This window comes from Bison bison, unplaced genomic scaffold (assembly GCF_000754665.1).
Source record: "Bison bison bison isolate TAMUID 2011002044 unplaced genomic scaffold, Bison_UMD1.0 scf7180017864304, whole genome shotgun sequence".
Taxonomy (NCBI): domain Eukaryota; kingdom Metazoa; phylum Chordata; class Mammalia; order Artiodactyla; family Bovidae; genus Bison; species Bison bison.
This window is the reverse complement of record NW_011494876.1, coordinates 15354693-15366262: the sequence shown is the minus strand read 5'-3', so window position 1 is coordinate 15366262 and position 11570 is coordinate 15354693. Positions and strand designations below refer to the sequence as shown.

General features: G+C 58.8%; 1 protein-coding gene across 1 annotated transcript in view; it reads right to left on the bottom strand.

The window, feature by feature from the left end:
• The window catches only part of CACNA2D2 (calcium channel, voltage-dependent, alpha 2/delta subunit 2), a 70525-nt gene that overhangs the window by 12964 nt on the left and 45991 nt on the right, over nucleotides 1–11570 (bottom strand). The window contains exons 3-15 of the mRNA XM_010851950.1: nucleotides 11167–11211; nucleotides 7541–7682; nucleotides 3399–3530; nucleotides 3145–3202; nucleotides 2387–2437; nucleotides 2171–2270; nucleotides 1908–2066; nucleotides 1562–1669; nucleotides 1385–1463; nucleotides 755–804; nucleotides 477–566; nucleotides 214–285; nucleotides 3–28 (exon numbers count right to left, since the gene is read on the bottom strand). Coding sequence (XP_010850252.1) covers nucleotides 3–28; nucleotides 214–285; nucleotides 477–566; nucleotides 755–804; nucleotides 1385–1463; nucleotides 1562–1669; nucleotides 1908–2066; nucleotides 2171–2270; nucleotides 2387–2437; nucleotides 3145–3202; nucleotides 3399–3530; nucleotides 7541–7682; nucleotides 11167–11211 — 1112 coding nt within the window. The remainder of the gene's footprint in view (nucleotides 1–2; nucleotides 29–213; nucleotides 286–476; nucleotides 567–754; nucleotides 805–1384; nucleotides 1464–1561; nucleotides 1670–1907; nucleotides 2067–2170; nucleotides 2271–2386; nucleotides 2438–3144; nucleotides 3203–3398; nucleotides 3531–7540; nucleotides 7683–11166; nucleotides 11212–11570) is intronic.

The window sequence follows — 11570 nt, the reverse complement described above, 5'->3', positions numbered from 1 at the left end:
TGCCCATCACGCCCAGGATCAGCTGGTTCTGGAAGCAGAGGCAGGGGTCTGCAGTGGGCTCAATTCCACGGGAGGGGGTCACCTTGCCCAACTGCCCACACCCATGACCTCAAGCTGCTCTCACAAGTGGCCACCCTGGTCTGGTCTGCAGCTTCCTGTCCTTCCTCCATCCCAGACCTGCTATGGGCCTGCCCAACCCTCCCCAGGCCTCACCTTCTTTTCCCCAGGGCCGTCTTGTGTCAGGTTGAAAACAGGGAGGGTCCCTGTCACCACCATCCCCAGCCCCTGAAAGAAGAGGAAGAGTATGGGTCAGACTCCTGTGGGCAGCCATGCCCCCACCCTGAGTGTTCAGAGCAGGGGGCGCTGCAAGGACAGGCCACCTCTTTCTCATTTGTTTGGTTTACCACCATTGGGGGCCCTCATAGGACTTGACCCTGTGGCACATCCCCTGACCCGTCCATGCCCTGAGGCCTTACCAGTGCATCCTCGTACACATTAGTCCATTGCACCTGCTTGGCCTCCTTGCCCGCCAGCACCATGGGCCTGCCCAATACGTCAAGATATTCCTGGGGAGGGAGCGGGGCAGGGGTGGGGTCATGAGTCTGCCCCTCCCACTGAATCTTCCCGGTTCTGTCTCCCCATGTGTCAATCAGCCACCAGGGGGCGCTCACATCACACAGCAGCCCGTCTTTGCAACGTCCCAGCCAAGCAAAGAAAAGGGGCTGCGAGGAGGGCTGGCCCACCCCAGTCTTACCTGCGTGTTGATGCGGATGGCACCAATGGAAGGGATCTCAAAATAGTAACCTGCGAGGGCAGGGGAGACAGAGGTGGGCCTGGGTGGTGGTGCTCGGGAGCATGGCACAGGGGCCCTGTACTCTGGGGGTGTGTCTGCAGCCCTGACTTGTCTCTCGGGTTCCCTTTTTTTGGTGTCATTTCCCCTGAACTCACGTCCCTTTAGTGCTCCCCTGCCATTACCCTGTGACAACATGGAAGGGGCTGTGAGAGTGGGGGTGTAAGGAAGCAAAACTGGGATGAAAGCAGGAGCCTGAGGCCTGAAGGCCCTCATTCTAGGATGGCGGTGACATTCAGGTCCACCAGTGGGTGAGGCCCAGTTGTGTGGAGAGATGGACTGATCAGCAAACAGACCCCGGAGCAGACAAGCGGGGGACACGTGGACAATGGACAGTCAGATGGGCAGAAAGAAGCTGAGTCAGATGGACAAGGTAGCCACACAGACAGACAGACAGTCATACATATGGAAAGACAAGCAGTGGACGAACAAGGAGGGGGAAAGCTGAACATACGGAAGGACAGGTGGACAACCAGCCCAATGGATGGCGGGACACGGCAGGCAGGGCCTGCGGCAGGGACGCCGGGTGAGTACCTTTGTTGGTGCAGGCCATCCACTGCAGCGGTGTGACGTCATAGTTGTGCTGCCCCACGGAGAAAGTGAACACGCGCACCTGTTTGGGGCTTGAGGTTACTGCCGTGGCCACCAGTGGACAGCCCCTCCCTTGGACCGGGCCAGGTCAGGGCAGCTCCCGCCTGGGCTGAGCCTCACCGTCCGGTTGGGCCAGTTGTACTTCTCAAAGACGTCCTGCACGCGGTCCTCGCCACCATCCGTGAACATCATGATCATCTTGTTGCAGTTGGCACGAGTGATGTTGGGCTGGGCAGGAGGAGATGTGGGGATGGTCAGCTCTGGGCCCCTCCCCAGTCCCGGGTGGGGGTCTCTTTCCCCAGGGTAGGCCTGCCCTCTGCACCTCCCCTGCCCACAGCAGACGGTGCTGTCTGCCCGACCTGCCTTTTGGATGCTAACGAGGCCATCTGTCTTGATTTTCCTGGTGTCACCAAGCTCAGGCCTCTGCCTATCCCTGGCCACCCGCTCGCCCACCCAGGGGGCTCACGTTCTGCAGCTGGTCGAAGGCATACTCAAAGCCGGCCTTGTACCCCGTGGTGCCCTTGGCCACCATGCCCTGCACAGCTTCCTTGAACACCTTCTTGTTACGCACGTTGGCCTGCACCAGGTGTGTGAAGCATGACACAGGCTGTGCCTTTTCGTTGAACTGCAGGGACCGAGACAGTAGTGAGTGGCCTCACGCTGGCCCAGGGAAGGAAGAGGTTGCATGGGCTGGGAGGGAGTGACCTATTCCTGGCCCCTGGCACTCACCGAGGCCACGTTGACATAGTCGTCGTCGGAGAGCGTGTCGAGCATCTCACAGACTGACGTCTTCATCAGCTTCAGGGTTAAGCCACTCACACTGCCACTCCTGGGTGGGGGGGCGGTCACGGAGGCGCCTGGTAGTACTCCCCCAAGATGTTCCCCAGCAGCAGATTCCAGTCCCCAGCCCTGCCCCCACCCCACTGGCCAGCGCCGCTCACTCACACATCCACGATGATGACCATGTCCTTGGGCGATGAGGCCCCCTGGATATACCTGCCCAGGAGAAGCCTCAGTTAGGGCCAGCCTTACTGGAACCTTGCGAGGGGGCGGTTCTTCCTTCCTTCACCCCCATACTGATTCAATGTTTCTATGGTGCGTCCATGGCCTGGGTTGGACAGGGTTCTCGGCTCTAAGGATACCACATTTAATGAAACAGTCCTTGCCCATGGCATGAGTGACCTGACCCCCAACACATGAACAACCCCAAGGAGAGGTGAGCACGTGATCCAGAGAGTGGACAGGAGGCATGTTCCGTGGCCTCAGTGGCTTGTCATTTCCGCTGGCCCTGGTTGAGGCACCAAGGGCAGAGAGTCATAGCTGCGAAGGGGGTTGAACAAGTGGCAGGGGACGAGGCCATGAAGTATGGCAGGAGAGGCAGGGAGCGGGTAAGGGTGTCTAGGGCTCCGATGGAGTACAGCAGAGGCTGGCCAACCCTGCAGAGGACACACCCGCCTTGGGAACCCCCACGGGCCCAATCCCTCAGTCCCGAGAGGGTGGAGAGCAGGGCAGTGGATGAGGGCAGAGGCAGCTGGGAGGCCTGCCTGGGTGATGGGATCCATTTTCCAGTGGCAACGATGTGTGAAATGAAAATTGGATAGAGCTGGCTGCGCCCTGCTCGGAGGCCTGGATACTGGGAGGGAGGGGAGCGGGCAGGCGAGCTGAGGGGGGTGTCCCTGCCCAACCCCTCCCTGCTCGCTCACCAGGGTCTCCTTCGGACATCGTACAGGTCGATTTTCTTGGGGGCTCGCCACGGCGTAGCTGCGGGAGGAAAGGAGATGACTGGGGGGTGCCGGCAGGGAAGTGCCTGGCCCTGGTAGCAGGCCTTGCAGCAGTGGGCCAGGCCACCCTGCAGTGGACAAGGTGACCATCCCCTCCCACGCACCCAGGATGAGGGGCCAGGGAGGTGGAGGGGCATGGGGTGCTGAGTGGACTGGGGAGATGGGCTGGTGCCCACCTGGATAGTAGCGAGTGACTCCCGTGGCGCTGCCAAAGCCCTGCCACAGGAGCGTGGGGTCCTGCCTGCGGTTCTCCATGAACACATTCTCCAGGGCCTCTGTCCAGTTGAGCTCATTGAGGATGACGGTGGCTGAGGGGGAAGCAGGGGGCTGGGGTGGGAAGTGCTTCGGCGGTTCTCCTGCTGAACCTCCTGACGACACCCACTCACGTGCCTCCCACTCAGAAAGTTCTCTGCCTCCTCGGGTCTCCCTCACTTCCCAGGGCTCAGCCAGGGCCGCACCAGCTCCTCCACAAAGATATCCTGGTCCTCATCCCCTCTGAAGAAACAGCTCAGTCTGCCCCCAGCCAGGGCCCCAGATGACCAGGCAGGGCACCTGGGGCCTGTGGCCCCTGCAGAGGGGCCACCCAGGTGGCAGGGAGCTCTGAGCCCGAACGCCTGTCCAGCCTGCTGTGGGGAGCTTGCCGCTGGCCCCTTGGGAGCTCACCCACTCAGCATGTACTTCGGGCTGCAGCCACAAGAAAGCAATTAAGGGCCCGATGATGGGGCTGGAATTATTCAGCTATTAAGGTACCTGATAAGCTGGAAGCCACTCAGCTCCATGATTAATCAACTAGGGCCAGGAGCAGGCAGGGGTGGGGGCAGGGGCTCTTGGCAGGGCAGGGGATGTGCCATGATCCTTCTCCAACACTGGCACGTGAGCTTACACACACACACACAGCCTGCACTTGCACACTGCATGCAGTATACACCAGGCATACCTACGTCTCACCTCTGTGTTTCCAGCGACATGTGTCACCTCCTCACCCCTACACCTACCTGGCCAGCAGCCTGACTGTGGCCATGGGCACAGGGGCACACGTGCTCATACCTGCGTACCAGTCTGCCCCTACAGGAAGACACCCATGAGTCCTGCTTTCACCTCCCCCAACAAGTTACCCCACCCTCCGTCTCCTCCAGCCGCTGTGGCTGCGCATGTGACTGGTGTGTGGGGGTGGCCAGACCCTCCCCCCATACGCACTCACAGAGTAAGGCTTCTCTCAGATGGACGGACTCCATCCTGTAGATCCCTCAACCTAGGCAGAGACTCAGGATGGCTTACAGTTGAGGCCCCACCGCCCCTCAACTCAGGACAGCCCTAAATCTGCCCATTGTAGGTGTGTAGCCCATGTCCTCACATGTGCATTGTACCTCACCCTGCATGTGGGACACTCAGGAAAAACAGCAGGTCTGCTACTGTCAGGCCTCTGTCCCCCAACAGCTCCCCCAGGGGCTATTTCTTCCTCTAACTTCTCCCACCTCCTTTCTCCCCCGGTGGAGCCCTGATACCATCCCCTCTCGCTGAAGATGCATGCCCCAGACAAGAACCAGAGAATGCCTTCCAAAGGCTCTGCTCTTCTCTCAAGGGGCTTCCCCAGTGGCTCAGCGGTAAAGAATCAGCCTGTAATGCAGAAGCCGCAGGAGACAGAGGTTCGATCCCTGGGTCAGGAAGATCCCCTGGAGGAGGGCATGGCAACACACTCCAGTATTCTTGCCTGGAGAATCCCATGGGCAGAGGAGCCTGGCGGGCTAAAGTCCATAGGGTGGCAAAGCGACTTAGCATGCATGCTTCTCTCAAGAAACACTTAGAAGAGATGAAGAGCTGTGATTTACATTTTGTTTGATCTTAAATTTTTGGCCATGCTGCATGGCATGTGGGACCTTAGTTCCCCAACTGGGAATGGACTGCGTGCCTCCTGCAGTGGAATCATGGAGCCCTAAGCACTGGACTGCCAGGGAATTCCCAAAGCTGGGATTTAAAGATACAAATGCAGACTTCTCTGGTTGTCCAGGGTTTAACACTTCTGAGTTCCCACTGCAGGGGGCACAGGTTTGATCCTTGGTCAGGGTACTAAGATCTCTGCATGCCACATGGACCAAAAAAAAAAAGCAAATGCTCCAGGGTCAGCCCACAGCCTAGGTTGGTGTTTAGTCGCTGAGTCATGTCTGACTCTTTGCAACCCCACGGACTGCAGCACACCAGAGTTCCTTGTCCTTCACCGTCTCCTGGAACTTGCTCATACTCATGTCCATTGAGTCAATGATGCCATCCAACCATCTTCTGTTGCCCCCTTCTCCTCCTGCCTTCAATCTTTCCCAGCATTGAGGTCTTTTCCAGTGAGTCGGCTCTTCCCATCAGGTGGCCAAAGTATTGGAGGTTCAGTTTCAGCACCAGTCTTTCCAATGAATATTCAGGGTTGATCTCCTTTAGCAACGATGGGTTTGATCTCCTTGCTGTCCAAGCAACTCTCAAGAATCTTCTCCAGCACCACAGTTCCATAGTTTGAAAGCCTCAATTCTTCAGTGCTCAGCCTTCTTTATGGTCCACCTCTCACAGCCTAGGGGGCGCCAGCATATTTCAGGGCATTCTTCCCTCTGCTCTCCAGTCTGTGGAGCCGCTGCTGTCTGTCTGCTGTCTGCCCCCTTCAGCGCTCTCTCCCTTCTCTCTGGCCCTGCAGCTTCTCTTAACTGACCGTAATGTGAAAACAAAACACATTTCTAGCATTGGTTGTGCCTATTGAACAGTATGTTATGGTTTCGTTCCTAATTTAGAAACTTAGTGAGTTGTACAATTTCTATTTTTCTCTCTAAGGAAAAAATGAAGTCAGAGTCTCCAATGTTTCACACTGTACTGTCTGCCCTGCGAGAGTCTGCCTTGCAGGTCCCACCCATTACTGGATCTCAGTTTCCCCCATCTGCACAATGAGAGGCTTAGGGCAGACAGATCACCCTGGGAGCCCCGCTAGCTGCTGGCAGAGGGGTGTCCCTGACTCAGGTCAAGGACCAAGAGGGGGCCTGGTTGGCCTGTCCCATGTATCCATGACCACCTGCCTGCTCACGCATTCACCGTGAGACACACTCGTGCACACACTACAATCAGCCCTCCACCTGGAAAAGGCGTGCTCCTCGGCCCTGTGCATACACACCCACACTCACGTGCCCACACTCTTAGATCACACTGAGCTGGGAAACGGGGACCATGCCCCCTCAGGCAGGCGATTACAGATTTAATTAAAAGTGACACAGTAAATAAAAAACATATAAAATGTAATTTGTGTGGGTAGCGAGGGGTGACTGGGGAGGGCGGTGTGGCTCCTGTTTTAATTAGCGTGCCTGCCTGCGATAGTGCCCCTTGACTGGCTCAGGCAGGTGGCCTGTGGGCGGCCCTTGGGTGGGGGGACACCCACCGCCACTCCTGCCTGAGGCTGCCCAGATGGCCTGGCTGGCCCTAAAGGTGGACGGGGCCTCCTTGAGAACGCTGAAGGATTCCCAGGGTTTCTGAAGATCACTCGGAAGCTCCAGAACCTTTGCTTCAAGAACCGTCACCCGTGGGCCCTCTGAATTCTGAGGCTACCCTGTGGGTGCCCCCAGGATTATGTCAGGATCAAGAGACCCCAGAGCCTTCAATCCTGCAGCCAGAGCTCCCCAGTCAGTGTTCGACTCTTGGCTTCTTCTCCCTGCACCTCCCATGTTCTTCAGCAAGGTCATCCTCATGTCTGACTGGAACCCTTTTCGCTGTAGTGAACTGATCTCCACATTATGCCAAGATACACTGTCCCTGAGCTGGGAATCTCAGCCCCTGACCTCTATCTCCACCCCGCCCCGCCCCACCCACCAAAGAGGATGAGGGAGGTGTTACAGGGTCCATGTCTGTGAAGGAGAAGTTGCTCCCTGTTCTCCCAACCCCTGTGTCCATCTGCTGCGGTAGCTCCTCAACCCTTCCTGCCTGGGGCCAGGGAATGGGCGAGGGCCGGGGGAGGAGCTCCTCTGGAGACAGTGGGGACTTGGCCCAGCATGTGGGGGAAATAGTTATGTGCATGCATTGTGTGGGCACGTGGGTATAGGCAGGAGACCACGCATGCACAAGGGGAAGAGGCCCAGCGTTGCATACCCTGCTGAGAGGCAGTGTGAGGCTGTGCCTGAGAGTGGCCTGGTGCCTGTGTGTGGGCGGCTCTGAGAGGTGAGCAAGTGTGACCTTGGGTGCAGGGGGCTGAAGGTGGATGGCACTGACTTAGTACCCGGGACCTGGCAGTGCCCGGGCAGTGGGCCGTGCCCCCCACGATGGGTGGGGAGGGCTGCTCCCGATCACGCTGCGCACTCACAGCCTTTGTAGATGTCCGTGGGGATCTGCACGGCTGTGTATGAATAGTTGACCTTGTTCTTGAAGTTTGAGTCCTCAACGAAGTCCAGCCGGAGGGTGCTGGCCTTGGACCCCCTTTCCACATCCTCACTCTCAGGGTCGTCCTGCAGAGAGGACCCCCCCAACCCGGACAACCATGGTAGTGTCAGGGCTGGGAAATGGTGGAATGGGGTTGGACAGAACTGCAGACAGAGGGGCCAGAATCTGGCAGGTGGGGCATCTTGGAATCAGAGACTACTGCACTCAGAGACAAAGAGAGATGGAGAGACACCCGGACAGTGGGACATGGGGTATAGATCCCTTGCCCGGAAGGCCTGTGACTCCCACCTGCCCCACACATCCCACCCCACCATCGCCGCATTTGCTAAATCTGAATTCCAAAACCAAAAGCAAACCAAGCGCTTCCCCTCATCCCTGAACATCAATGATCTGCAAGCACTTCCCCTCATCCTTGAAAACCAATGATCAGCAAAGGAGGCAAATCTTGGAGGCAGAGAGGGAAAGTGGGCTACAGACACCCCCACCCCCGGCTTCCAAGGACTTGCTCTGTGTAATCACGGAGGCGGCCTCAGGACCCCCTCCCAGGAGCTTTGAGAGTTCACCCTGCAACTTGGCCCCACCCATCCCCTGCCTGAAATTCCTTTGGCACCAGGGAGAGGGCCCTAGCTCCACCTGCGGGGGAGGGGGCAGCACCCCCTGCAGTGGGGTGGCTCCAGGGGCTGAGCTAGAGTTGGGGGAGTCCTGGGGAGAGAGCTGGGCTCAGGCAGGGGTAGCATGGAGGCCCTGTAACCTCCAGAAGGAGGGGTGTGCAGGCGCCTGCTAGCAGCAGGACTAGCAAGGCCCCCGTTGACTTTCTAAAATGAGCTGCCGCCGTCTGACAGGTGCCAATTACAGCATCTCTCTGCCGGGCAGGCTGGGCATGCGCCGTGTGCCCCCGCCCACCACAGGCTGGTGGGAGTGGGTCTGTGACTACAGTGTTGATGCCGCAGCCGAGGGGGAGGGCGGTGGTGGGCAGGCATGGGTGCAGGTGTGCAAGGGGGAAGGGAAGATGGAAGTAGAGAGTGAAGGGGAAGACGGGGAAAGCCAGATGGGGAGGCAAGGGGAGATGAGTGAGACCCAGGCAAGGTGCGGGGCAGAGCTGGGGAGCTCTGTGACCTGGAGAGAGGGAGCGCAAGCAGCTGAATCAGACACAGGTTCCCGCAATGCCCCTCAGCAACCCCCCAACCCCACGCTGCCCGTGACCACCCCCAGCACCAGGCTGAGCTCGCTTGGTCTCCCGGGTGGATCTCACGTGATGGCCAACCCCACCGCTTGTTCGCTTGCTCGCTGGGTCCTGGGCACGCCCCTCATGTTCCCCACCTGGCCAGCTGTGCCCTCCCCACCCGGGGAAGGCTGTGGGTCCACCCTCAGGTCTGGGGAATGAATTACTGCCTGGATGCAGGCTGGCCGGAAGGGCCTCCTGCACAAACACCCTTTTCATCTCTTCAAGAGTGGATTCTATATGGCAAAACCCAAGCCATCTGCTGTCTTCCCATTGCCCCTTACCCAGGGTGCCACCCCGCTGCCCACTGCAGCACACCCTAGGGGAGACCCTCAGAAGCCGGGGCAGAGGCAACTGCTGAGCATGGAGGCCAGAGCCGGGGAGCTGAGGCGTGAGCAACTCACATTCTGCTGGGAGGAGGGGGAGCGCGGGAGAAAAAAGCCCCTGAAATGTCAGCGGCAGATGAAGGGCGCTGGAAAATTTAATCTCCCAACTTTCCCAACTAATGTGACATTTGGATTCTGTTCTGATAAGCTATCAGCTGGCGAACTTTTTCCTTCCTTCTTTCCCCCCTACCCCCACCTTCTGGCTGGTAATTTAAAAGTAAATGGTCTAGAAAGATCTCTAACTGTACCTCTGGCAAAGATTAAAAAAACAAAACAACAAAACAGGCAGGAGAGTTGGGGAATGTGTGCGTGCTGATATTTATACCGGGGCTGGGAGGGCTGGGATTTTTCCCTAACTGACCCTGGCCCAGTCCCGCCCTGGGGTGAATCCCCCTCCCGGGGAAATCCCTAGTCTCCTCTCCCCCCAGAAGATGTCCAAGGGGCTGGGGGCAGGGGGTCAGCGATACAGAGGTAGGGGTTGGGGGCTGCAGGGAACAGGGAATCCAGGGAGGAGGTCGGGCACCAGAGGCCCAGGAGCCGCTCAGTGCTGCCCCCACGCCCAGGGGCTTTTGTATGGTGGGCAACCGCAGTATACTGGTTTATATTTAATGCACTGATTGCTAAAATTACAGCCCGCTGCTGAGGGGGGTAAGGAATTAGATTCAGGGTCTAATTAAAGGTTTGTTCTTCATTTGAATTTCAGATTCCAGCTATAATTTTAGCAACTTCTCTGGGAGCCACGGAGGCTCAGCCAAGGGGAAGCACACCTGCTCTAGCCCACCCACCCTGCCTTCTCGGGCCCCCTGCCCGCCTGCCCTCCTGAAGGCTCAGCGAGGTTGGCCTGGCATCCACAGACCCTCTGCAGGAATCCCTTCCTGCCTCCCCACCCCTTGGTGCTATCAGATACATCCTGGGGGCTCCCAGGCACCCCCCGGGGCTGACAGGCCCGGAGTGGGAGTCTAGACGTGGGGTCTCCTGCACCAGCCAGCACAGGTGACCCCAGAGACTGAGTTGTGACACTTTCGTTTACAGAGGAGATAGTGGGGTTCAACTGCTTTTGCCTCAAGGCAGGCAGATGAATTTGGGCCTAGACAGGTTCACCAAACAGTCTGTTCCATGTGCCTGCACCCTCAGACACTCTGGTCTCCTCTGTAGGCTCCCTCACACCTCAAATGGTCACACATCTTTCATGTGAGTCCTCTGGTGACAGGGACCTCTCTCTGTTGCAGGGTTGCCCAAGCAGATGTGAACAGTCAGGGAGGTGGAGGTTGAAGAGCCATGGAGCTCCAGGCTCTCTGGCCAGTCCCAGGGCCACCACTTTAGAGGTGGTGACCCCTGAGGAGCCAGAGCCCTCTCCTTCATCTGAAGAACAGGCTGCAGACTGCCTCGAAGGTGGGGGTGGGGTGGGGTGAGATGACTTAGCCCAGGGCCAGCACTGATGGTGGGGCCTGGCTGTGTGGTGGTCCGCACACTGAAGCCACGGTCCCCTCACCACAGCAAAGGGACCTACACTGACCTGAAACACATCAGCACCCCGGCCCTGCCTGCCGCACCTCCAGGAAGCCCTCCCCACCTGCTCCCTCTCTCCCGTTCTCCCAGCACGCAGCAGCCCTCTGCCCTCCCGACGAGGCACCTGATCTGACTGAGGGGAGAAGGTCGGTGGGCCTCACCACCCTGCCCAGGGACGGGCTGGGCCCCCCCCACACTGTGCAGTGAAGCTGTGCCCCTTGGTGCTGCAGAGACACAGCCTGGAGGGGTCAGGATCTCTAGGGAGTGGTGGGACGTGTAGGGTGGGGGGCTGTGGGACCACAGCCCTGCAAGGCCACACTCAGAATGCTGAGTCCTAACACTCTTCTTCCAGCCCAGGCTACAGGTCTCAGAGGAGGGGGGCGTGGCTCTGGAAGCTCCCTACCTCCCCTCAGCAAGGGTGGGGGCACTCACCAGCTCAGCATCGGCTTTGGCGTCATAGTACACAATGTCTTCCTCCTGGTGGGAGAGAGAGGCCTCAACAGTCATGGTCTCCTGAGATGCAGCCAGGATCCCCCGCTCTGATGCCTGGCTGGAATGGCCCCCTTAGATTCCTCGGGGGTGGGGCAGACACCACCCTCTCTTCCATCCAGAGCTGCCATCCAGGGAGGGCTGAATGAGTCAGGCTGCGGAGGCCTGACCCCCACCCCAGCCAGACCATCCTCAGGGGCCCTCACAGGCACCAGGAGGATGTGGTACCGCGGGGTTGGGGTGGGATCCCCCAGGGCTCCCTGAGTCCAGGACCAGGGTCTCTGCCTTGCAGCCCTGCCCGGAGGTAGGCTGACAGCCAGCCTGTCCGCGGAGACTCTGGCTGAGGC